This window comes from Natrix helvetica (assembly GCF_964273705.1).
Source record: "Natrix helvetica genome assembly, chromosome: 6".
Lineage (NCBI taxonomy): Eukaryota > Metazoa > Chordata > Lepidosauria > Squamata > Natricidae > Natrix > Natrix helvetica.
The window spans coordinates 48,762,704-48,790,211 of NC_138553.1; the positions used below are offsets into that span (position 1 = coordinate 48,762,704).

At 38.9% G+C, this 27,508-nt stretch overlaps 2 protein-coding genes across 3 annotated transcripts in view; one reads left to right on the forward strand and one right to left on the reverse strand.

Annotated features, from left to right (window-relative positions):
* The window catches only part of TBC1D30 (TBC1 domain family member 30), a 40,472-nt gene extending 38,596 nt beyond the window's left edge, over positions 1 to 1,876 (reverse strand). Inside the window, exon 1 of one of the 2 annotated variants that reach the window (XM_081956994.1) lies at positions 1,171 to 1,876. In XM_081956994.1, the coding sequence (XP_081813120.1) occupies positions 1,171 to 1,549 (379 nt within the window). In that variant the 5' untranslated portion in view covers positions 1,550 to 1,876. The remainder of the gene's footprint in view (positions 1 to 1,170) is intronic. The other variant, XM_081956993.1, reaches the window with a different exon arrangement.
* Positions 1,877 to 4,687: 2,811 nt separating this feature from the next.
* GNS (glucosamine (N-acetyl)-6-sulfatase) lies at positions 4,688 to 27,419 on the forward strand. The gene is made up of 14 exons (XM_081956997.1): positions 4,688 to 5,028; positions 6,491 to 6,550; positions 8,162 to 8,368; positions 9,064 to 9,129; positions 11,951 to 12,049; positions 15,093 to 15,260; positions 17,856 to 17,938; positions 19,333 to 19,451; positions 19,723 to 19,826; positions 21,038 to 21,139; positions 21,674 to 21,781; positions 22,684 to 22,794; positions 25,202 to 25,362; positions 26,827 to 27,419. The coding sequence occupies exons 1-14, from the start codon at positions 4,861 to 4,863 to the stop codon at positions 26,900 to 26,902; spliced, it is 1,632 nt and encodes a 543-aa protein (XP_081813123.1). The 5' UTR covers positions 4,688 to 4,860; the 3' UTR covers positions 26,903 to 27,419.
* Positions 27,420 to 27,508: the final 89 nt, after the last annotated feature.

The following is a 27,508-nucleotide window of genomic DNA, read 5'->3' on the forward strand; positions in this document are numbered from 1 at the left end:
TCTTTTCAGCTTTCACATGGGCCATCTTGGTGATTCTTGTGAACTTCTTGTTAGGTCACCATGTTACTATTGCAGACAGAATAGGGATCAGCTTCTTGCTTAATATTTTAGATTATTTGAATCATCTTCATTTAAAAAGACTTTCCATTAGTAAAAAGCAACCTGCCCAGAGGTTATCATTTAAAACAACAACAGCACAAAGGAAGCAATAATTGAGAGAGAGAGAGAGAAAAGAGAAGAAAATGCAGGCAACATCCTTAAAGCTAAGCTTAGGGGACATATGTATATTATGATTTGCATTAATTAATTATATGTGCAGGATAATAATGCTTTTGCAAAAGAAAATAACCAGCCTTCAAGAAAGCAACTTGGCTGATGGGAGGTGCAGAGATATAGGGAAAACTTTTCTTCTTAGTCCCTGTGAGGTCTTTTTTCATCCCACTTTTTGGGTGGACAGGGAGGGTAATCTCTGCTTAACTGAAATAAATTGGGGCACAAGAATAATGTATAATGTAACTAACAAAATAAAATCCTATAAGAAAGAGAATCTTGCTTTGACTGACACATGACTCAATTAACTGAAACACTTCCTTCAAATAAGAGGATCAGGGCAAATAAAGAAGCAGAATCAAGGTTTAAAGGGTTTTCATTTTTGCAATCCTCAAGACATTAGACACTGCTGAATGCCCCAACACTGAACACTGAATGCCCCAACACTGGAAGTCTTTAAGAAGATGTTGGATAGCTATTTGTCTGAAACGGTATAGGGTTTCCTGCCTAGGCAGGGGGTTGGACTAGAAGACCTCCAAGGTCCCTTCCAACTCTACTATTGTATTGTATTGTATTGTATTGCTTTTCATTACCTTTTATCTCAAACTGAATTCCTACAGCCCTGCCATAAATTCACAACCAGGACCGGGCATTTACCTATATTTTAATAGAGCTCTGTTTATCATAATCACGATCGCTTTTTTAGTTTTTCTCTGCCAACTCCAGATGGGTCACCTGCTTGCTTCTCCTGCTTTTAACTCCCAGAAAGACCACCCAGAGCAGACCGACCCCAGCTCGTCTCTCAGACGAGAAGCCAGCCCCCTGTTCCTAACGACATCGACAGGACGACACGGGGCCCAGTGGAGGGGAAACCTTGGAGGCATCCTCGGTCGGCTTTACCTTTCTGAGCCAGGTACTTCCTCTGGTGCCGTTGACCCGAGTTCAGCAGCAGCTCCTGCAGGACGCGGGATTCAGCGCTGCTGCCTCTACCCCCGGGGAAGACGTCGGAGCCGGCGGACGCCTCCGTGGAACTGTCTACGCTGTCGCGGTGGCGAACGCGCGCCACGCTGTAGAGCTCGGTTAGCAGCCCACTCACCAGAGAGGAGGCGCGGCTGGCCCTTCTGCTCCGGCCGGGCTCCTGCTCAGCCTCTTCGTCCTCCACCAGGCTGCCCGCGTTGCTGCTTACTCTGCTCCGAGCAGACAGTTCCGCAACGCATCTGCCAGTTTCTGCTCCAGCGCCCTCCCTGTCGTCGCCCAAGTCGACCTCCGTGAGCTCCATTGGGTTGCTTCTCCGCGCCTCGGGCGCAGCGGCTGCTGAGCGCCGCTATGAGAAGGGGGTGAGCAACGCTTTCGCCGCCTGAAGAGTTCTCAGGCCAGAGTTCCGGGTTTGTCCCATTCTCCACGAAACGGAGGTGGAAGAGGAAGGGAAAGCCGCCTGCTCGACGGAGGACCTGCGCCGGCAGAGCGTCACATCCCTCCCAGCCTCTCTTAGACTGTTTGCTGTCGGCAAGCAGTCGGCTTGCATTCCTCACCCCTCTTAACAGGTAGTGGCTTCCAGACAATCCCCGCTCTGCACCTGTTGCCCTGGCCAATCAGCTCACTTCGAATCACCGGTCCTTTGCTACTTTCAAAGGAAACCTCCCGCTGCAGTAGATGGTGTCGGCCGGTTTTGCACTAACCAGTTTGGATTTTATCTATTTTAGAACAAGTGATCCAGGTTTCACACTGAAACTGGTATAGGTAGCAAAAACTAATGATTATATTTCAGCTAATAGCTGTGGCTGACCTGCATAATTTTGCATTTTGCAAAGGAAAACCATACACCATTAAAAAGTGAATGGGCAGCAAAACTTTCCTTTTGCTTTTCTTGCACAACATAAGCCAAGGTTAATTTAACAATTATTTAGTAATGAATGCAACTTCTTTGGATACATGCAACAAGTTCAGTTAAATTTGATTGGCCTAAAGTCACCCAGCTGATTTTCATACCTAAGGCAGGACTAGAATTCAGTCTCCCAGTTAGTCAGGTGTCTTAACCACTAGACCAAACTGGTTCTGTGGTTGGCCAAATTATAATGCAATTTACTGTATAAATCCATCCAGTGTGATAGTTTAGTTTGATGTGTTGTCTAAACTCAGATTTTCAAGTTTATCCTGAGTAAGTTTACCCCTGACATTAGAACTACTGTTGATCTCCGCTCCTTCCATAAGAAACTCAAGACCCACCTGTTCCGGCTAGCCGGCCTAGCCTAATCATAATCATAAGTACAATCTATTACTGACCTTCCTGGATGGCTTTTTAATATTGTAAATTTTGGGGTTTTAATTTGGTTTTAGATTGTTTTTAACTTGAAATGAGTTTAGGTATTTTACAGACCGTATGTTTATGTTGGTTGTCTAATGTTTTGTTGTTCTTGCTTTGTTGTTTTATATGTACTGTCTGTACACCGCCCTGAGTCCCTGCGGGGAGAGGGGGGCGGTATATAAATTTAATAAAACTCAAACTCAAACTCAAATTAATAAAAGATAAGCACATGGTAGAAGCACAGCCAATGCCGTAAACTAAACCATAAACATAGGCAAGCTTCATGCCAGCTAAACATAACCATACCAGCTAAAACATTTTAACATGTGCACAAAAGTTATTTCTGCAGGCCAGAAGTATCCAACCTGTGACATTTCATTTTGAAACATGCTTGGAATAGGAATTATTAGGTTACATAAGAATTAACCCATACTTAATTTAAACACAGTATCTCAACCCAACATTTAAAAATTGTGTGACATACTGGATAATAAAGTGACTAATACTTGATTAATGTGTGGATAAAGCATCTCATATAAAAGTACTTGTATAGGCCTTTTAAAGAAAAAAAATTCAAAATTTTATACAAAATTAAAAACAAGCATCACTTAAAAGTCGGAATCATAGTTTTATTTGTTTCATGGCAACATAACACCTCACTTTTCATGCAATTTCTACTTCACACTCAGTTTAAGGCTGGATTCACAAAATGCATTGAATCCCAGATTAGACCTCTTAACCTAGTGAGTGGTGTTCAGTGTGCAGTTATGCAGACTTTAAAGAACTGGACAGAACAAACTATAGTTAACCAGAATTAACTATCATGCAAATACAGCCTAAGTGTTATTACTCCAAGCATGCATCTTGTTTGGAGAATAACAGACCAGGAAACCTACATTTATGACTGATTTTTTTCATGGCTGCATTAAGCTGATTAAATAAAGAATGCCTAAAGGCTATAGAACATATTTGCAACTTTTGGACTGCAACTACTTGAAGTATCCATCCATTCTGGGTGCCTACTTCTAGCTATAAGAAATACACTGGTTAAAATTATGAATTTTTTTCTCTTTGGCAACATTCAAGATGATTTAGCATGGAACTGCTATTATTAAAATAAAATAAACTGAGTCTTTTTAAAAATGTTTTTCTTATAAGTACTTTTCTGCAAGCTTTTTTTTTTAGGTTCTGGAGAAAACAGAACCTGATAGCCATTTGGATAGGCTCCTATTTAATGACTGTCAAAATCTGCTTCTTCCTAGGAACAAAAAGTGATAAAATATTTACAGAAGGCTATTAAAGACGTCTATTTGGGCAAACTACAATGTTTTACAGTTTTTCCTCCCCATAAAATACAGAAGCATAAATCATGATTTGAATGTTAATGCTGTTGCAAATAATTATTGGCAATCATATGTCCAGGCCACTGGAAAACCACCTCCCCGTTTTAACTTTGTGCTAAAAGACCGCTTCAAGGTCAAATTTCAGTTTCTTTTGTTTTATTTTCAATTTGAGAGGCAGAAAAATTTAACATACAGTATCACATTTTGTGCACAGTATGGATAACATTTATAAATAGAATTCCTAAAGAATTCACAAACCAACGATGTTGGCTTGTTGCAGCAGAAAAAATTAGTCTGAGGTTTTAATAACGAATGAACTTACATATATTTTGGGCCACTGCAGCCATTATCCTAAGTTAAAAGCATACATGCACCTATAGCTAAAAGTGAAAATTGTAACCGTGTGATCAGATAGATATGAAATGTTGGATACAAATTAGCTACGAGGTAACTAAATTGACAGGACTGTTGTTTATTTGTGTTTTTTTAAACAATATTTTGTTCCATGGTTTGGTAAAGGATTATACAGTAATACATCATTGTTTTTACGATTTATATGATTCTGACAAACATCCAGCCACTAAACAGGTGAGAGGACTCAGCGTCTTAACACCAATGAAATCCTGACGCCGCCCTTCGGCGACCTTCCCTCGAGGAAATCCGACGGCTGAAGCGATCGGAGCCAATCACAACCGGAGCGCGGCAGCAACGCAGAGCGAGTGGGTGGACCCGGACCGCGTTTACGGCCTTCGCGGAAGCTGCCGGAGGTCTCCGGGTCACGTGAACCTGATTTGGCTCCGTCCGTCAGCCTATCAGAGGGGAGAGGAGAAGAGAAATAAGGAAGCGCGCTACGCCTCCTTGTCTCGCGACTATTCTTGCGCGGTCCGGTGCTTTAGCTGCTCTCCTGTTTTCCTTCCGTTCGCGCCTGTCTCGGATGCAAGGATGGCTCGCGCCTGCCTGGTTCTCGCTCGGCCTTTGGTGTTCCTGCTGTTCCTCGGTTCCACTGCTTGGGTCGGCGCTAAAGCAGGGGCAACTGGTCTCAGCGGGGAGCGGAAACCCAATGTGGTGCTGATTCTGACAGATGACCAGGACGTCTACCTGGGGGGGATGGTAGCCTTCCTCTTGTTCTATGCGCCGTGTGGCTGGGAAGGGGTGGGGGGAGATGGACCTTCGGGTAGCAGGAGAAGTGAACGCGGGTGGTTCGGAGAGTTTCCGATGCGGTAGTGAAGGATGCGCAGAAAAGTCCCTTCGTTTCTGAGGGAGGGGAGAAAGCACTCTGGAACGACCTCGGTGCCCACAGAACCCGGGATGGAGAGTCCTCATAATACGTCTGTGCTACTCTCTCCTTTGCACTCCTGCAGCTTGCAGGGGAGGGAGGGCACCATGAAACCTAATTCTGAACAAACGTGCCTGAATAAGGGAAACGGGGAAGAGAACTGAGACCACCTGGAACTTCTTGAATAGAAGAAGTTACCACTTGTTAGGTGGGGATATTGAGGATTGAAGTAATCAAGGAAGCAACACAAGCACCCGTTAGGCTTGGTGTGTGATTGTTTCTCCATTCCATGATTTTAAAAGGGATTCAAAAGAGTCTCTTACCATACTTTAAAAACAGTTGCAGCTATAGTGGTGTGTACACGAAATGCACACAATCCTGCATGCACCTGTAGTGGAGCCAATCAAAATAAGTGTTGAGACAGTAGGAAAGTGTGCAAAGGCTTGGGACATAGTTGCATCTGTTGGTGTTTAGCAGGGACTGCTCTAGAATTAAGCAGCCCATTTGCAGCAGCTGATTTTGAGTGATCTAAAAGGAAGGAAATTGCTTAATTTATGGGTTGTGCTCTTATTCCTTAGAAGAAATGCTTGTGGGGTTTTCTGCCTCAAGGTTTGTTATTACATTCTTTGCACTGTGAACAATATCTGGTTTGTGCTTCAGGTTCTCATGCTATTTAAAATACTAGCCGAGTCCTGAAGCAATCTTTGAATATTTTAAACTAGATTCCATGGAAACTAGAAAGACAAAAAATTCAGAATATTTATTGAATTACCCATCAGAATTGGCTGTGAATGACATTTGTCTAAAATACATTTTGTTTACTACATACTATTCTCATTACTAATAAGTGATTGGGTGAAGTATGAGTGTTTCACATTAAAATAATATTTCAATTAAAGGTATTTTCTATTTAATATATAATTCTAGTATTGTAACGTGTTAATAGTATCTCCTTTGCATGCTTGTTCCTAAGAAAGAACATCTGAGCAGAAATCATAATTTTCCATGCAAGAATTTAATATACTATAGTAATGGAATAATTTGCTTTCAATTTTGAGATTTCAGTACCTTAACAATATTGGCTCTGCAATTATAACATTTTATTGTTGAAGATTAAAGCATGCAATATCAAACAGTTCTGGATTAGCTGGAATACTGTATACACAGCTCCTCAAAATGTGCAGTTGGGAAAAATTCTAGTTCATGTAGTGTTATTTACTTCTTTTGTAAAGATTGTAGTCGTGAAATCTTCCTCTTTTACAACGTACAGTTCTTTATATATTTCCTTTATTTCAGACACCTATGAAAAAGACCAAGGCTCTTATTGCAGAAATGGGCCTAACTTTCTCAAATGCAGTAAGTACATAGTTTGTGGTGGGTTTTGCAAAAGTGATTGCATAAGAAAAGACAAAAGGCAACTGACTCAAGGCATGAATAATTAAAGTCAAGGAAAGAGCTGGGCAGAACTTTTAATGTTCTAACAATTGTGTGACCTAGTAGTTAGCTAACTTGTAAATACAGTTACGATTTATTTCATTTGAAAAGGATATTTATAGAGCCATAGAACCTCTAGAAAATATGAAATCATTGTGGTGTAGAATTGCCATCTCTAATCATTTGCTGATGTAAACTATTGGGAAAATCTTAATTTTCTAGCCAGGCAACATCAGAGAACTCTTTGAGCTATTTGTTAGGTTTGGGCATTGCCTTAATTAGATTCTCTGATTTCTATCGAAATTAAAGTTTACTTGGTAATTTCTCCTTAATTATAGACATTCTGCTTGTTTATAGTATAATCATCTGGGTGGCACTTAAGCTGTTAACAAAGACTGATAGGAATTCATTTTCCCTTTTTATGTTGGTTGGAGATATACATTGCCTTCAAATACTTTTGGCATGAATGGTAGAAATTATTTTTGTTCTTCCTAGAAATTTAGGCACAAAGATAATGAGGGGGTCGGGAAAGGCAATTTTGGAGGGTTTCTTATTGTTTGGCTTATGCTATCTCTCAATACTTGAATGTATCTTTCCCGTTGGTTATCATCTCAAACTACTGGGAGAGATTTTTAGATGACGTGGAGTACAAGTGTTATTATAATACAAACCCAAACAGCATTGTAAATGAGGTTGTTTAAGTCAAGTGGAGAACATTATTCCAATGATTAAAGTATATATATCTTCTGAGATTAACTAGAGCACTTCAGAATGTTTCAATATTTTTTGAAGAGTTTGCAATTTAGACAGTGTTTTGGTTTAGCAGTAGTATTTGAAGTGCTCTGTTCTATTGCCTTTATGAAAGATGCTTTTCCAGAAGCAAGTTAAAATTTGGCAGTAAAAATGCTAAAATATTCCTTTAAAATGTAACACATTTGATTCTCATTTCATGTGTTATAAAATATTTTTGCAATAAACATCTATAGAACTGCAATTATCACTAATTCTATTCTTTCTTTAAATGTACAATTAAAATAATTACTAGGTTATAATATCAAGCAAAAGTAATAAATAAATCTCTGGTATTGCTTAGCTAGAAAATAAGATTTTTCCAACATTTTACTTCAGCAAAATATTAGAGATGGCAATTCTGCACCATAGTGACTTAATTATATTTTCTAGAGTTTTTATGGTTCTGTAATATCCTTTTCAAATGGAAAAAAATAAGTGTATTTACAAGCAAGCTAAATGACAACTAAGGCACAGTATTGTTGGAACTTTAAGACAAAAGTTCTGCCCAGCTCTTTCCACTTTTGAGATATCTGGATATTATGTCATCAAATATTTTAAAATATATTTGGATATTGTATGTAGAATAGTTTTTAAAAATTGATGGAAATTACTAAATCCCCAAACAGTAAGGCCTACAATTACCAATCTGTGTATGTTAATTTGCTTGTAAAAGTTATAGACTGAAATGTAGGAATGCAGAAAATTACTGTACTAATTTCTATAATCAATTTTTTCATGTAGTATGTACCCAGTGCACTGTGTTGTCCTAGTAGAGCCAGCATCTTGACAGGAAAATACCCACATAATCATCATGTTGTAAATAATACTTTGGAAGGAAATTGCAGCAGCAAATCCTGGCAGAAGATTCAGGAGCCATATACCTTTCCAGCTCTACTCAAGTCTGAGTGTGGCTATCAAACATTTTTTGCTGGAAAATATTTGAATGAGGTATGTTTATATATTTTATATTTTGTTTGAAATACCCATTTTAAAAGATTTTTGCATGTTTAAAATCACTGATTGCACAAGGAGAATAGAATCTGTTTGGATTAATCTAAATATATATAGAGGGAGGAAATCATGCTCCTGAAAATTAAGATTTAAGATTATGTATTAATGTAATATCAAGAATTTATACAGTACTTAAATACAACGGGAGTAAGTTGAATTGCCTTATTTTAAAATCTGAACAATTATATGTTATCTAAATATTGTGAGAGAGTTTGTGTGGTACATTTTGTGGCATTCAGTGGAGAATGATCAGCTGCTTGTTCTTAGGAGCCTGGTAATAATTGAAAGAATGGAAGGTGAGCTTCAGAAGCTACCTCTCCCCAAGTAAAGAGCACTACTTTTAATAGTGAAGCTCTTGATTAAATAATTTGATGCTTATAGAACCTATAAACCTATAAGGGATTAGGCAATTATATGCAAACTCTCAATATTTACAACATGGATTGCCTCTTACAATTGAAAAAAAATCTACATGAAAAAAACATGCCATTTACTTTTGCTTAAAGCTTTATATTTCTTAGATCAGATAGCTATGTTATACTCTTCAAACCTCTTCTAGGGGCTGTTGTGGAGATTTTTGCTGAGAAAATGAGGAAATAACTTCCTTTAATAATAGATTTTTCATTTTCCAGTATGGAGCAGAGGATGCAGGAGGACTTGGCCATGTTCCTCCTGGATGGAGTTTTTGGTATGCCTTGGTAAGTATTAAAGAAGGATATATGTATGTCTTTTTTTCATCATCATCATAGCTGTTGTCTATCCACTGCAGGATGAAGGCCTCTTCTGCATGTTTCCAACCAATACAGTTCTGAATTTTCTTTTGCCAGTTGGGCATTTTCTTTTGCTGATCAAGGGTGGGTTACTGCCAGCATTACTGCTGGTTCAGTGTGCGTGCAATTTGGCTCTGCATGTGTGCATAGTTGCCCATAAATAGGTCTGCGCATGCACATTAAACATTAAAAAATGGGGGGGAAAACATGCCGCACTGACCGGGGAATTGGTTTAGAGGTGTGGCGGGCCTGGGTCACTGTCCGTTCTGGCGACCCAGGTTGGCAAACCACTACCGGTTTGGCCGAATTGGTAGGAACCCACCAGTTGTAGTCGATCCATCTTCTTTTAGTTCTCTTTCATGGATACTTTTTATTAAGTAGGATCCATTCTAATGACTGCCTTGGTCCAGCTTCTATCAGTTCTCTTGCTTTGTGACCAGCCCATTTCCATTTCAATTCTTTTGATGATATTGTGTACTTTTGTTTGTTCTCTAATCCATGTGCAGGCCTTTCTAGTCTTGTAATGCTGAGCATGTATCTTTCCATTGTTCTTTGCACCCCTTGTAGCTTTTGTGTCGATTGTGAGATTAATGTCTATGTTTCACCGACATATATTAGAGCAGATAGCACATGCTGATTGAAACTTTTCTCTTCAGGCTTAGAGGGAGGTTGTTCTTGAAAAGTATGCTTAGCTTGCTAAATGCATGCCAACTACATTTAACACATTTAATTTCCTTTATTATATCACCTTCCATTGAGATCTGTTGGGCAAGGTATATGTAGTGGTCTACTACGTCTAGTTCTTCTCCAGATATAATTTTCTTTCTTTTGTGAATTTATTAAACATAACCTGACTCTTTTACAAGTGTATTTTTAAGCAAATTGTTCTTCTGCTTCGTGCAGCTCTTGTATGTGTCTTTGTAGCTCTTCTGGGTCTTGTGAAGAGACCAACATCACCTATAAATCTTAAGTTCTCAATATTCTTTTTGCTATTATCTTGGTGAAAACCTTGCAGATGATTGAAAGAAGGCTTTTTGGGTGATAGTTAGATGATTTACATCTTGAACCCTTTTCTTGTGTATAAGAATGTATTTTTTCTTCTCTCAGGCATCTCGAGTATAGTTTTGTTAGTATCTTGTCTAAACTCTGACCATCAGCTTTCAGCTTTTCAAGTGTAATACAGTAATTTCCTGAAGCTTTGCCATTTTTCATTGATTTTATGGCACTTAATATTTCCTCTATTAGGATATCTGGCATTTCCTCTTTTGTGGATGTTGTTACTTTTGAGTAATCTTAATCTTTGTATAGCTCTAGATAGAATTTTCCAATTATTTCTAAAATATCCTGTCTTGTTCTGCACACAGCATTCTTCATATTTAATGCAAACACATTTTCTTGTATTTATAAACTTGAATTTTGCTCTATTAATCCCTTTGTTTTCTTCAATTGCCTTTTTCACAAGCTTCACATTAAACTGACGTGTTTCTTCTTGGATACTTTTTCTTATGGTCCTGCAAAGTTCAATGCACTTCAGTTTATTAGTGAAACGTCCAGTATTCTTCATTGTCTGTTGTTTTTTCATTAAATCAATAGTTTCATGTCTTTTATATGTGTATGTAGTTTTAAACAGGATTTTATTTTCTCTGGCATCCCTTAATCTACGCCTCAAAAAGTTGTGTATTAAGAATGGGATAATACCTATGTGTTTATTGCACAATTATGTTATAAATAAATTTGTATACATTGAATGCCCCATGGTTTCCCCGAAAATAAGACCCGGTCTTTTTTTTTTTGCCCCAAAATAAGCACCAGGTCTTATTTTCAGGGGATGGATGCTTAGGTTAGGACCGCTGCAGCCACGCCTCCTACACCCTGACACCTGTTATCCCACTGTCCGACATCTGCAGCTGCAGAACGCCACATGGCTCATTGAACGGTGTTGCCGCTTGTGGCAGGAGGCTACATAGAACGTTGTGCTGTTGCATTCCAAGCTGCTGCACCGGCATGAGCCTTGGGGCATTCTGCGAGTTGTGGCACCAGGCCACGAGCAGCCGCAAGTGGCTGCAGAAGAAATCAGGCAGCAGCACAACAGGTGTGGCAGTCCTAAGGCAAGTGGGTGCATGGGGCAGCTCCAATCCCCACCCCCAGCCTAGGATTTTTATGCTTGCGCCTCACTCCACCTTATTCAAGCAGACAGTGGGCAGGATTTAACTAGGACTTATTTTAGGGGTAGGGCTTATACGCAGGCATGAAAATCGGATGAGGGCTTGTTTTCGATATAGGTCATATTTTCAGGAAAACACTGTATTTAAGATTTATATCTGCTAGTTATTTCTTTGTGACCTAAAGAAATTATGTCAACAATAGTCTTGTGCGACAAATTCAGGCAAGATTATAAGAATTCTGATTTATTCAGATTAAATATAATGGAAGATGCTTCCTGATTAATTGTTAAACCAGAAAACTTCTTCCTGAAAGTTATTTTAGTGTTATCTCTGAATTAATAGATTTAGTTTGATTTGCTCAAAGCCAGGATAGGATATTTTAGGTTGGTAAGATTTTAGACGATTAGGAGAAACAGCCCTAGGTTCATAATTCAGACATAATTATGACAAACAAATTGGAAGCTAATTGAAAGGCATATATCAGAATCTGGCTCAATAAGCCAAAATTCTAAAGGATATTGGTTTTGTTCTATTATTGTCTCTTTCCCAGGCATAAACATTTTATTTTTATTTTCTTATGTTAGGAAAAAAACTCCAAATATTATAACTACACACTTTCAGTAAATGGAAAAGCACGTAGGCATGGTGCGAACTACAGCATGGATTATTTGACAGATGTACTGGTAAGAATTTTTCAACTAACTTTAGCCTGTTTATTTGTTCTACTAGTATACTGAATGTGCATAAAATGGTAACAAATTTGTTATGCCCAGACTTCAGAGTAGTTGATTAGACTACAGTCCTTCTAATGTTTGCCATAATATAGTTGTCTATGTAAAAATGACATAGAACATAGTTTTGCTATACAGTCCTAATATGGCTATCTGTCTGGAAATAGCATATTGCTCAAATTGTTCACAGTATGATGAGAAGAATGAAATTCTGAGAGTAGATTCTTAACTCTTAAGTCAGTGACGTGCAGTGAGGTTTATGGCTGGTGAGGCACTGACATCATCACAATCTTTTTATTAAAATGCCTTTGTAATACAGGGGATTTTAATAAAAGGATCCATGCCATTTTGTCCATCCTTACGCATTTCGAAGCGGTGGTGGGCAAGAGCGTATCGCCGAGGATCATATGCGGTGACTACCAGTGGCCAGCAACAAAAAAAAAAGAGATTTTGGGGGGAGCAAGGAGCCGAGGAGTTCCTTGTGTTTTCCACAATGGGGGGACAGTCCCTCCAAGGGGGGAGGAGGAGAGAGAGAGAGATGATGATGATGATGACAAGTATCAAAAACCTTTTGAGTTTGACAATATAATACATTATCCAAATTTATAAATAATCTTATTTTCAGATGCATTTTTTTGCCATCTGTTATTTTTTTTAAAAAAAATCAGACTTGCTTCCAATTTGTGCCTTCTGGCAAAGTGCAGTTTTCTTGGCAAGAGATCTAGCTTGCCATTGCTTTCGTCATAGGTCTGAGAAAGTTTCTTTCTTTCTTTCTTTCTTTCTTTCTTTCTTTCTTTCTTTCTTTCTTTCTTTCTTTCTTTCTTTTTTCTCTTCCTTTCTTTCCCCCTGATTTGTTTCCCTCTCTTCTCTCTCTTTCTCTCTCTCATTCTCTCCCTCCAAGATCCATAAGGACTGTTTCTCTTCTTTATACAATTTAATTCTTGAATTGCTATATCTGAAGATCAGCAGTTTATCCCTTTCTGCTATTTTTTATTTTATTTTATTTTATTGTTTGGTGTGTATGTGTGTGTGTGTGTGGCACGCACCCGTGTGTGTATGTATCTACTTTGGTGGAGATGAAATGGCTGCTGGTATTATTTGGGAAAAAGCTTTCGGGGGGGGGAGGTTGTGGAGAGGAAGGGAGGGAGGACGGGGGTGGCTTTTAGCACTGATTTGTTTCCCTCTCTTTTCTCTCTCTCTCATTCTCTCCCTTCAGCTCCCTTTCATTTCTCTCTCCCTCTCTCCCTTCTCTCTCTAATTTGTTCCCCTCTCTTTTCCCTCTCTCCCATTCTCTCTTTCCAGCTCTCTTTCATTTCTCTCTCCCTCTCCCCCTTCTCTCTCTAATTTGTTTCCCTCTCTCCCATTTTCTCTTTCCAGCTCTCTTTCATTTCTCTCTCTCTCTCTCTTTCTCCCCTTTTCTCGTTCATCTCTTTCTTGCACGTGCAAGCAAGACACCCCAGGATCACAGTGGCGGGGACAGCAATTCCTTCTGCTGGGCTGCGGGGAAGAGCCACGCTGTGCAGGAGACTCCTTAGCACTAGACTCAGGTCAGCGCAAGCCGCGGAGCCAACATGAAGGGGAAACAAATCAGCGCTAAAAGCCACCCCCGTCCTCCCTCCCTTCCTCTCTCACAACCTTCCCCCCCAAAGCTTTTTCCCAAATAATACCAGCAGCCATTTCATCTCCACCAAAGTAGATACATACACACACACGTGCGCACCACACACACACACACACACACACACACACATACACGCACACCAAACAAAAAATAAAAATAAAATAAAAAATGGCAGAAATGGAGAAAGGAGTGAGACCTCCAGAAAATAAAAGAAGCAGGAAGCTGGCTCATCCTGTAAAAAGGGAAATCAATAAAGAGATGAAGGTACATCTCTGCGCTCCCCCTTTATTGTCACTATATCGCAAGCGAGAAGGTAAGAAAAAGGGAAGAGTTGAGTCACAGGAAGAACGAGCGCCCTCTACTATGAGGCAGGAGAACTGTGTGCCTCACCTACCTCAGGATTTTTTAGGCTTTTAACCCCCGCTTAACTCTGCTCGAGCGATCATAAAATACCTAAAAAGTCAGACTAGATGAGGCATGCAGTTCTCCTGTCTCATAGTAGAGGGCACTTTTTTAGAGGCTTTTTTAAACAGTTAGGCAGTCATTCAGGGTGAGGCAGCAGCTAGCTAGCCTCACCTCAGCACTCGCCTTTTCCCTTTTACATTTTTTTTCTTTTCATGATGAGAGCGGCGAGGCTGTGCCTCCTCTGCCTTCCCTGACTGCATGTCACTGTCTTAAGTGTATGTCTCATTGTACTTACGAAATTATTTAGGGTACAAATTTTCTGCACATCTCTTTGTAGTTCCTTGTTTTCTATTATTGTTGTTGTTAGTTGCGAAGTTGTGTCTGACCCATCACGACCCCATGGACAATGTTCCGCCAGGCCTTCCTGTCCTCTACCATCCCCCAGAGTCCTTTTAAGCTCACACTGACTGCTTCAGTGAGTCCATCCAGCCACCTCATTCTGTCGTCCCCTTCTTCTTTTGCCCCATCTTTCCCAGCACTAGGCTCTTCTCCAGTGAGTCCCTCCTTCTCATTGGGTGGCCATAGTATTTGAGTTTCATCTTCAGGATCTGGCCTTCTAAAGAGCAGTCAGGGTTTTCTATAATAATATTATTTTGATATCATGGCATTCCTGAACCTTCCCAAGGTTATCCTCATCATCACTATCATACTTTATTGCAGTTTTATATCCAAGATCCATAGGGACTGTTTCTCTTCTTTATACAATTTAATCCTTGAATTGCTATATCTGAAGATCAGCAGTTTATCCCTTTTGCCTTGCAATTTTTTTCTTTATTTCTTAGTTTGAAGGCTAAATAAGACATTTAAAATAAATGTAATGGTTTGTGAATTTGAAGTATTCTCTTAGAGACACCTGGTTCTGATTCAATATGATAATGAGTAAATAAACTAATAAGCATCTGATTTCAGGCTAATATGTCCTTGGATTTTCTGGACTACAAATCCAGCTTTGAGCCATTTTTCATGATGATAGCAACTCCAGCACCACACTCACCTTGGATAGCTGCTCCACAGTATAAGAAGAGTTTTGAGAATGTCAGTGCTCCAAGAAATAATAACTTCAATATCCACGGAAAGGTATGGATTCTAGATCTTTTATAGATACTCCTGTTACTATTTACTAAATATTCTTAATGAATCCCTGCTTTAATTTCATGACCGCTGAATATATGTAGCAGTAAATACAGGTGAAACTCGAAAAATTAGAATATTATGCAAAAGTTCATTTATTTCAGTAATGCAACTTAAAAGGTGAAACTAATATATGAGAAGACTCATTACATGCAAAGCAAGATAGTTCATGCCGTGATTTGTCATGATTATGGCGTACAGCTCATGAAAAACCCAAATCCACCATCTCAGAAAATTAGAATATTACATGCAATCAATAAAACAAGGATTGTACATAGAACAATATTGGACCTCTGAAAAGTATAAGCGTGCATATGTGCTCAGTACTTGGTTTGGGCCCTTTTTGCTCAATGCGGCGTGGCATGGAAGCTATCAGCCTGTGGCACTGCTGAGGTGTTATGGAAGACCAGGATGCTTCAATAGCGGCCTTCAGCTTCTGATGAGAGCAACTCTTGCCAAAAGCACCAAAACCTGGTTCAATGACCATGGGATTACTGTGCTTGATTGGCCTCTTCATTCTTCCTCCATACTCTGGGTCCTTGGTTTCCAAATGAGATGCAAAAGTTGCTCTCATCAGAAAAGAGGACTTTGGACCACTGAGCAACAGGACTTTGGACCACTGTGCTTCATTAAGACCAGGGTCAACGCAGCCGTCTACCAGGAGATTTGGGAGCACTTCATGCTTCTTTCCGCAGACAAGCTTTATGGGGATGCTGACTTCATTTTCCAGCTGCCCACACTGCCAAAAGCATCAAAACCTGGTTCATTGACCTTGGGATTACTGTGCTTGATTGGCCAGCAAACTCGCCTGACTTGAACCCCATAGAGAATCTATGGGGCATTGCCAAGAGAAAGATGAGAGACATGACATTGAACAATACAGAAGAGCTGAAGGCTGCTATTGAAGCATCTTGGTCTTCCATAATACCTCAGCAGTGCCACAGGCTGATAACTTCCATGCCATGCCGCATTGAGGCAGTAATTGCTGCAAAAATGGCCCAAACCAAGTACTGAGTACGTATGCAAGCTTATACTTTTCAGAGGTCCGATATTGTTCTATGTACAATCCTTGTTTTATTGTTTGCATGTAATATTCCAATATTCTGTGATAGTGGATTTGGGGTTTTCATGAGCTGTACGCCATAATCATCACAATTATGACAAATCACAGCTTGAACTATCTTGCTTTGTGTGTAATGAGTCTTATCCCATATATTAGTTTCACCTTTTAAGTTGCATTACTGAAATAAATGAACTTTTGCACAATATTCTAATTTTTCAAGTTTCACCTGTATCTGTAGTAGCAATTTTTTTTTAATTCTTAGGCTTTGTTTACACTGGATATTCTCCTTTTGTCACTTCTTCATTTCATTTTTTGCCACCTAATGCATGACTTTCTATATACTTTGTTCTTTTGACTAATTTATTTTAAACAGCTTTGCCAACATCATGTTTCCTAGCATTCTGACACAAGTTGTTAATCTGTATCCAAAGCATGATTCAGTTTTCTCATTTCTAAGGCAAACTGTAGGGGTAGTTGCTTTTAAATTGTTTGTTTTAAAAATCTGACTCTATTGCTGATGTTTTTTGGCCTGTTTATTTGACAATATAGATAGTTAAACCCGAGGTCCTATTTCAGTATATATAAGATTCCATTGTAAATAAATGCAATAATTCAATTATAATTTACATTTACATATCTTTGAAAAATATGAAATAAGATTGGCATTTATTAAGAAGATACTAACTGTCCTGAAATTATATTTATTGTTCAGTTGTGGTTGGATATATTTCTCTTTCAAACATGCTGATCTGTGTGGACTTTGCAATAAAATGGGTTGTATATAGTTAGCAGAGACCCACATTTTGTTTTGTTAAAATGTCAACTCCAGATTAGACTGGTGCCTTCTGTTTTATTTCTAGATGAAAACGAGTGGCGTATAATGTTTCATGATACAAGCATAATGATATCTCTTAATTTTATATTGGCTAGTGTTTTCTTTTTTCTTATTCCTCTATTCAAGGTCTTGTGCTTTCGCAATGTTTGGTGTTTTCATTACTTCCTGCCTAGTAAGACCTTGCACTCAGACAATATTATTTTATTAATGAAAAATAATAAGAATATTTAGAAATTGAAATGTTTGAGTTTAGGTTTCTTTGTAGAAGAAACAGTGCAGCAGCAACTGGCACTGTACTTTTATGGAAAATTCTGGTGCTCAATTTTCCTTTGGTCTTTTGAAGTATGAGGTTATTTAAGCAATAGTCACTATTGAAATTGATCAAATGCCAAAATGTAGCAGCCAGTTTTTTATTTGGGAAAAGATGCCTGAAATTAATGATTGCATTAAATAAATAGGCTAGCTAGCTAGATAAGGATACCTCTTCTATACCTAATTACTGAGAGCAAGCCACACTGAATTCTGTGCCATTTATTTCTGAGTAGACTTACAAACTTTGCACGTCATTTTCAACTAGAGTTATATAATGTTGATTAAACATTGAATACATTTTTTCTCATTTTTTTAAACAATGCTTTTACAGGACAAACATTGGCTTATCAGACAAGCAAAGACTCCAATGACTAATTCATCAATACAATTTCTAGATGATGCTTTTAGAAAAAGGTAGGAAACAAATTTTATAGGAATTTGTTTTTGCAAAATTGAAGAAAAGCTTATATGATAATGCATGCTTCAATTCATTGCTTTGATATAGAAATTAGCTTTAGAAAGTTTAAAGCTTATAGTATTTTACAAAAGCAATCTGTCATAACAATAGCAATAGCACTTAGACTTATACAGGTAGTCCTTGACTTACAACCACAATTGAGCCCAAAATTTATCTTGCTAAGTGAAAAATTTGTTAAGTGAGTTTTGCCCCATTTTGCGACTTTTCTTACTACATTTGTTAAGTGAATCGTTGCCGTGTTAAATTAGTAACATGGTTGTTAAGTGAATATGACTTCCCCATTGACATTGCTAGACAGAAAGTTGCAAAAAAGATCACATGATCCCAGGACATTGCAACCATCATAAATGTGAGAGTTGTCAAGCATCCGCATGTAAATCAGATGACATGGTGATGTTGCAACGGTCATAAGTGTAAAAATTGTCATGTCACTTTATTCAGTGCTGTTGCAACTTTGAACAGTCACTAAATGAGCTGTTTTAAGTTGAGGACCAGCTATATACCGCTTCACAGTGCTTTACAGCCCTCTCTAAGCAGTTTAGAGTCAGCAACTGTCCCCCAACAATCTGGATTCTCATTTTACCAACCTTGGAAGGATGGAAGGCCGAGTCAACCTTCAGCCGGTAAGAATTGAACTGCCGGCAATTTGCAGTCAGCAGAACTCACCTGTTCCGTTTAGCCGGCCTGGACCATTCATAACCTCATTATACCTCTTGGCAGATATATTTTTAACTGGGTAATTTTAATTGGGTATTTTTTAGGATTGTTTATATACTGTTTTTTATCTACTTTACCTGTACAGTGTTGTATTGCCTCCTCTTCTATGTTTTTATGTTTCCATGTTTGTAGTCTATTTTATCTATTTCACTTGACTGTACACCGCCCCGAGTCCCTTTGGGGAGAGGGGGCGGTATAAAAATCGAAATAAAAGGTAAAAGGTAAAGGTAAAGTAGCCTGCAGTACTGCATTCTAACCACTGGACCACCACAGCTCATCCAGCCTAACTTTACAGAATAATTATAATGATTTGCTTACTTCCATTGATGGAAGAATAGTGAAAAATGGCAGCATGTGCTAGTATGTTGCTCTTTAGCAGTAAGTAAAAAATTATTGTAAGTTTCACATGAGTGCTCTTACAATTGAGCAAATGAAGTAATTAAAAACCAAAATAAAACCCAAAGCAATCTTTGCCCAGCTAAGGTGACAGTGTTTACTTGACCTAAATAAATCAGGGCTTTGTAGAATGTGTGAAATGAATGTATTCTGTGAGATGTAAAATGCTGTTAAAAGTTTTTGTATTTTGACCTGAAAAATCCTCTCTCTTATGCAGATGGCAAACACTTCTGTCAGTGGATGATCTAATAGAAAAACTTGTGAAGAAGCTGCTGTTTCAGAAAGAGCTGGATAATACATATATTTTTTACACATCAGACAATGGATTTCATACAGGTAATATATATATTACCTGTATGAAAAGAATTAATTAAAGAGTTCCAGGTATAAATTTGGAAAGCTTTAGAAAAAATGTAATAATTCTGGGGAGAGAAATAATACAGACTCATTGGACATCATTTATTTCAACTTAGATGATCATATATGCTCTTCAGAAATTCTCATTTAGAATAGTAGTTTGCCAATCAATCTCTGAAGAAATAAATATTCTGCTTCAGAATTTCTTGAAAATTGGGAGTGATAGAATTTCTGCTCTTTATATTTATAGGCCAGTTTTCTTTGCCTATTGACAAACGGCAGCTGTATGAATTTGATATTAAAGTTCCATTGCTTGTTCGAGGGCCAGGAATAAAACCCAACCAGACAAACAAGGTATATTTTCCCTTGAGGACAACACTGTATGATATCATAGCATTTATAGTACGAATTATATGTTGAATATAATTAATAAGAATGCAAGATAGTTTGAATAGAAATAGGCTGTGTAAGAAGAGATATGCAATAAAACTATGTACATGTGTAGGTAAAGCAATCGAATAGCATTTGTTTCTGAATCTGCTTGATAAAAAGTTACATTATTTTAATATCTGAGATATTTTTAAAAGTTGTTATAAATCTGGTCTTTGGAAGCATTTATTACTCACTTGGGTGGCTAGATCAATTTTCTCTTTGCAAGCCAAGATTAAACATTGTATTTCTATAAGAAATGAATGATATGAGCAAAGAAGTCTTTGCAAGGCTGCAACCCCCTAAAATTATAAAAAATTGTTGAACACCACTCTCTCATTAATAAAAGTAATCCTTTTATTGAGGTTGGGGTTGGATAAGAAATGCACATACTGATATATATCATGGGACTGATTTCTTTACCTCCTTTTCTTTCTCTCACTCTTCCTTCTTATATATTTTGTGTACACTGGAATGAATCTCCTTTCTAAATCCTTACATGTAATTTTATGATTAAGAGTAGGAAAAGGTTAGGCTAATAGTTGAATTACTACATAACTATTCTGTTTATTGTGAAATGGAATGTTCACATTTTGAATGAATGGCTTTAAGCCTCCTTCTTCATTATGTTATCAAAAATTGGCAAGGCATACCCATAATCCAGAAATCATGCAATATTTTAGGACCACAGCAACATTTTCTAAATGGAGATTCTCAAGAGATAAATAAAATTTAGAGAATATTGGCATTCTCACCTGAAATTTAAGAGATTATGGTCAGAAACCACAAATCTCACAAAGCATCTATTTTATCACCTACAATAACCTCCTGAGTTGTTAGTGATCCCAGGAGAATATACTGGGAGCTATTGTTCTCTATGCTTAAAAACAGAAAATGTCTATTTCATTCCAGGTAACCAGTTATCAGGCCTAAGTTAAAGTGAGAGTATCCGCTGAGATGGAATTTTAGCTGGTGATTATATAAGTAAAAGGCAAATGGAAGCAGGAAATTATGCTTCAGTTTTGTTACTTCTGCAGTTTTGGCAATTTCTAATTTCAGTTTTATGACATTCTGTAAATCTATAACACACTAATTGTTTCAGTTGGAAAATCTGTAATGTTGTTCTTTCCTTCTAGATGCTTGTGGTGAACATTGATTTAGGTCCTACTATATTAGATATTGCAGGCTATGATCTCAATAAAACCCAGATGGATGGAACGTCATTGTTACCATTGTTGGTAAGTGCACAAATTAGGCATTTATTTTGGAAATTGCTGTAAGGATTCCTTAGTGTAACTGTCACCAGATTATAACAATAAATCTCTTATTTTCAAAAACACTTTTCTGTCAATACTAGTAGGAATGAATTGCTTTACAGCTTGAAGCAGTATGCTTCTGATACAGAAAGGATAGTTTCTGTTTAAACTGAGCAGGTTTGAGGTAATGCAAAGCAGCTATCTATGAGATCTTGGAAAACTAAGATGAGCACTGTGAGTTTGAAAAACCTGGTTAAGATGAACAAAATGCCTCATCTTCCTGTGCACAGTGAAGTGGTGTGAGATCATCTGAAAATAAATGTATTTTTCACTAGTTGTGTTTTTGATGACGCTACATATTGGAAAAAGACAATAGTTGTTAATCATATTTGTTGTTTATTTCTATTCTAAGATTGTTTTATTGATTAGAACTAGACTGGTTACAGAGGTTTAGACAGTCTCTGAGCCTGTAAAAAGCAATAATTCCAAGTTTGGTTAATCCTTTCTTTGTTACAGAGAGGAGAAATAAACAAGACCTGGAGATCAGATGTTTTGGTTGAATACCAAGGAGAAGGACATAACAGCAGTGATCCTACTTGTCCTGCCCTTGGCCCTGGTGTTACTGTACGTAATGTTGAAAATGTTGCATTCCCTTTGGAATCCTTCATATTGTAAACTTAGAAGGAGATGGCTGAAATACTTAGTAGTCAAATGTTGGCTGAAAACAGGGTATAGTAAAATTAAATTTGGATATTTTTAGAGGTCTCTGGGACGGACTTAAAGGTATATACCAGCGATGGCAAACCTTTTTTGGCTCGCGTGCCATAAGTGGGGGGAGCGCAGGGGGGTTGTGTGCGGGCGTGCCGTACCCATAATGCAATGCACGATCCCGTGTGCATGCGCGCACTACAGGCGCTCCCCCCCCCCCATTTTTACATGCTTTTTTCACCCTCCTCAGGCTCCAGAGGCTTTATAGGAGCCTGGGGAGGGCGAAAACAGCCTTCCCCGCCCCCCCAGTCGCCCTCCGGAGGCGTCAGGGAAGCCTCCAGACGATCCCTGAAGCCTTCAGAGTGCTCAAAATGACCCTCCGAGCAAACCAGAAGTCACTTCCGGTTTGCTCGGAGGATCGTTTTGAGCGCTCCGAAGGCTTCAGGGACCGTCCGGAGGCTTCCCTGACGGCTTCGGAGCGCTCAAAATGACCCTCCGTGCAAACCGAAAGTCACTTCCGGTTTGCTCAGAGGATCATTTTGAGCGCTCCGAAGGCTTCAGGGACCGTCCGGAGGCTTCCCTGACGCCTCCGGAGGGCATCCACGGGGGGGAGGGGGGGGGAGGCTGTTTTCGCTCTCCCCAGGCTCCTAAAATGGCTTTAAAAAAGGGTGAACTCACCTCGCGTGCCCTGAGAAATGGCTCCGCATGCCACCTGTGGCATGCGTGCCATAAGTTCGCCATCACTGGTATATACGTTTCAGTGTTCTATATCATTTGAACGACATTAAAATTATTCTAACACTTAGCTATTTTTATAGCACTGTTTTCCGGACTGTGTGTGTGAGGATGCATATAACAATACTTACGCATGTGTACGGACGCTATCAACTAAATGGAATCTGCAGTACTGTGAATTTGATGACCGTGAGGTAATTTTGTCTTTGTTTTGTAATTTCATGTTAATCGTAGTCCTTATGAAAATAATCCTTCTATAATTAACAATGATTTGAATTAAGCCTTTTAAAATTGCTAAAACACATGCAGAAAAAAAAATCAGGATGTTTCTATAAGATCTCTTACTGTGTTTTCCCCAAAATAAGACAGGGTCTTATTTTCTTTTGACCCACAAAATATGGCTTGGGCCTTATTATCAGGGGAGGGCTTGTTTTGGGGTTGCCAGACGGCTGCTCTCTTGCGAGCGGGCTCCCAAAGAGCCGGACATAGCCTCGGGCGAATGGCTGTGTTGTGCTGTCACAGCAGCGCAACAGAGCAGCCATGAAGCAACCACGCTCATGAGCAGCCACCCGGCAAACCCCCTTTCCAGCCGGGCACAGCGCCATTCACTGACCTAGGGGTATCACCAAGCCACGTGAGCACCTGTTCGCCTCTGCCCGGCTCCCACGATTTGGCGCCTTCGAAATGCCAGTGAATGGCGCTCTGCACGGCTGGAGAGGGGTTGCGCGAACGGCTGTTCAACTCCTGCTCGCGCGCCTCCCAGCCACACGATGCCCTCTCCCTGCAGAGCCAGGGCACCTCTACTGCCGATGGCTTCCAAACCAAGTCTTCCGACAGTGGCCGCTCTGGGCGTACGCCCTATGGTTGTACGCTCTGGGAGTACGCTCTGCCAGCAGCCAGCCCACAACCATAGAGCGTACGCCCAGAGCGGCCACTGCTGGAAAACTCAGTTTGGAAACTGCTGCGACAGTGCAACACAGCCGTTCGCCCCTGAGGCTGTGCCCGGCTCTTTGGGAGCCTGCTCGCAAGAGAGCAGCTGCCCAGCAACCCCCCTCTCCAGCTGGGCATAGTGCTGCTCACCAACCTAGCAGTATCCCCAAGGCACCAAGCAACACGATCACCTTTCTCTCCACCCCCGGTTTCCGCGGCTTGGCACCTTCGGGATACCGCTAGGTTGGTGAGTGGTGCTCTGCCTGGCCAGAGGGGAGAGGGTGTCCAGGGGGCTTATTTGTGGGGGAGGACTTATATTTTTTCCCACCAGAAAAATGTGGCATGGCCTTATTATCAGGACACGTCATATTTTCGGGGAAACACGATATGCATTTATGTATGTTATCATCAGATGCATTTTGAAGCTTACTACAATAAAGCAGCTACAAAGATTCCTAAGCCTTCTTTGGATTTATAATAGCTATTGATTTTAATACTGTGAAGTAGCAGTAGCCATTTCTAAAAAAATACTATATATTCCAGAAGTTTTTAAGCTCTATTTCTTTAAAAGACTAATGTTCAGTAACCATTAGAATCCATTGAAAAAGTTTGTTCTGTTTCAAAAATAATGTCAACATTTTGTCTCAAGTTAATAAAATGCAATGATTTGCTTTCACAAGCTGAACCTAAAGAAATACCAGAATTTTATGAGCAGAGAGAATTGTCATCCTAATTCTCTTCTAGCAAATAATTCTATATTTTTATTCCTATTGCACTTTATATCCAATTCCCTCTTACAAAAATTTACTTGCAGCCATATATCATTCTAATATTTATCATAGATTTAAATGTTAGTAATACGTTATATTGCTGCAATATTCTATTATGTTGTCATATATTTTAGATAGCATAGGTAACAGACTATACATTTCCCACAACATAATTTTGAAATCCTGTAACAATTACCAATATTAGCAGCAAACACTTTTAGAGATGACTGTTCTGAGTTAACAGCTAGTTTCTTTATAGCTAAGGGAAGACTGAGATTAGCATGTGCAATCTACATAGGCGGCTTCCATTAACTTACTGTGGATGTTATCAACAATGGAGGCAGCATATTTATGGCAATAAGTGATAAATTTAAGATTACAATGAAAAATTAAATTTCAGCTCTTGCCTGAAGAGATGCAGTTTCAAAGCTCTGCTTAGCATTTTCAGAGGGCCTGGAATTGCCACCCTGTGGGTAGGAGAACAACTGTGTCAGCCACCCTTATTGTATTACAACATGGTTTCAATCTTACATGAATTCATTGTTTTGATAGAACTAATGTGTATTATTTTGGTATCTTAAGTGTAGCATATTTATTTATTACGGCTGTATGTGCTTTAAAAATTATTCAGGAAAAGCATTTTGAACCTAACTTTTTTGGGTCTTCTGTGTGTTTAATACCTTTGAGTGAATGAATACTTTTAATGAATAAATTAACGTTTAGATGATTTTTAACTTCTAATCAGATCTCAGGCTAGGCTTTCCATTCATCCATGAAAAAAAATCTGGTTGAATTGAATGAACAACTTCATTAAGATGTTAGAACTCGGAAGAAACTCACAATGATTTGTCAGATGAATTAAGTACATATTTCTAATAGCGTTGCTTTTGCTTTCATGAAGGTGTTTGTTGAAGTTTACAACCTGACTGCAGACCCACACCAGATTACTAATATTGCAAAAACAATAGATCAAGAAATTTTAGAAAAAATGAATTATCGGCTAATGATGCTACAGTCCTGTGCTGGAACAACGTGTCGCACACCAGGAGTTTTTGATCCAGGGTAAATATACTGCTTCAGTTATTATGTTCAGTATCATCAATATGCTGCTGATGCTCTGTTGTACATATCAACCATAGGCCCACCAAGTACTCTTGGTAAGTTCATGCATGGAGGCTATGAAAATGGGGGAGGATCAACCCTGATAAGGCAGAATCACTTGGGCTCTGGGTTCTTCTGGTATGATGGATTTGACATCTTTGGTTCTGGATATGAGGAGACTTCTGTAAATAAAACTGCTGTGCATTTTGGAGGTTCTACTCGGAACAGATTGTGGCCAGGAAGTCTTTGCCAGATTCAGCAGGTACACCTATTTCAATCTTTCCTGGACTAGGACTTGATCCTCAGTCAGTCATGTCTTAAATGATCAAACACTTGACCTATTACATTTTCTGTGAGTTTTCCTTGAAAAGTACTCAGAAGCTGCAATTGATCCAAAATGTGTGTGTACAAGCAATTATAGTGTGCCTTGATAGACACCTCTGTTGCATGAGCGCACTAGTTACCAATGTTCTTCCAAGTGAGATTCATGGTGTTGGCTGTGACCTATAAAACCCATAGCCTGGTTGCTTGAGGGACTGTCTTTCTCTCATTGTTCCTGTCTTAAATGTTCCAACAGGGTTGTCAAGTTGTGGGGTTTGTTTTTGATACAATGTCACCTGATGGTTTCAGGAAGCATGTCTTCTCTATTGTGGCTTCTGCCCTCTATGATGGCAGGGATGCCATCATCCCTGCAAAGTTTCATGTTGTTCTTGATCCAAGCAAACTTGGGATGATAAAGTGTTTTCATACCTTTTTATTATTGGGCCTCATTTGCTTTGGATTTTGGCTTTTTTTCTTCTCTTGCTCTCCTAATGGGGATTTTGTAATGGCTCTGTATATCGTAAACTGTCCAGAGATATATGAATTGGGTGGCTTTATACATTTCATTAAATAAACACACTTTGCCTCTCTTGCTGCATGTGCACATAGCTATAAACACTTAAAGATCAAAAGCCCTGTAAATGGGGCATCTGGTTATTTTTAGCATTAAATGGATCCTTCATTTAATGGACCACATTCTGCTATGTGTAGCATTTTCTGTTAATTTTAGGGGGGGTTAAGTGGGGGTGATACTGTACTATACTTTCTATAATACATGTTTTCCCCCCGCCCCCTCTTTAAGTTTCTCTTGAGTTTTGGAGATTGCCTGACATAATACCTGCAGTTTTCTTTGCAATATTTTCGATAGTTTGCCATTGCCTCCTTCTGATGGCTAAGAAAGAGTGACTGGCCCAAGCTCACCCCACTGGCTTTATGCCTAAGGCAAGACTAGGATTTGTGGTCTTCCAATTTCTAAGCCCAGTATTTGTAATTGCAACATTTGAATTCAGAATTCAAGAGATTTGATAATTCACATTTCTCTACTGAGATTTTTTTAACGTGTGAGACCTTTTCTTACATTTGTTTCCCTTTTTTTCCCTTTAGGTATAAATTCAACCCACACCTGATGTTTGGCAACCAAGAACTTCAGACTCGCAGACTTCTTGTACCATCCCTGTAGCTGAACTTGCTAGCTTGTTTGTTGCCAACTCAACTTCTTTGAAATGACTGCAGAAAACTATTTAGTCCTTTCTGGCGTCGAGATATTAGATCAGCTGATCTTGCTGGTTAAACAATCTCTTGCCATGTGTTAGTGATGTGATCTGCCCTGTCTACTCAAATCTGATTGCCACACAAATGTTTCATTTGAAGTTAAATATTAATTTGGGATGTGAATCTGAATGTCCTTGTTTGGTCTTATTATATATACAGAGGATAGGACTGCTATCTCCTATGTACAACCACTACCTAACAGCTTTTAAAAGATACAGTGTGCATCACAGTACTGCTTCCGTTCTGAATCTGATGAGTTAAATTAAGGTTAGTTGCCATTTGTTTTCTTTCCTGTTTTTCAGGGTTCACTTGGATCACTGGCTACAATCTATGTGTCTGATATTATGTTTGTTGTTATCTACAGAATCCGCTCAATATTTTAAGTCAGAATCAAACCATTAAAATGAGAATCCTCCCTTCCCCAACTGTGTTTTCTGCTTGATGTGTACACTGAAATAGTAGAAGTCCTACAATAAAGTTACTGGTATAAGGTATACCACTCTGAATATTTAAA

Bases quoted from the DNA above. Each gene is read 5' to 3' on its own strand.
- GNS (XM_081956997.1), top strand. From the start codon at position 4,861: ATGGCTCGCGCCTGCCTGGTTCTCGCTCGGCCTTTGGTGTTCCTGCTG. The intron at 8,369-9,063 runs GTATGTTTATAT...TTCATTTTCCAG, and splicing joins CTGGAAAATATTTGAATGAG to TATGGAGCAGAGGATGCAGG. The intron at 9,130-11,950 runs GTAAGTATTAAA...TTCTTATGTTAG, and splicing joins GGAGTTTTTGGTATGCCTTG to GAAAAAAACTCCAAATATTA.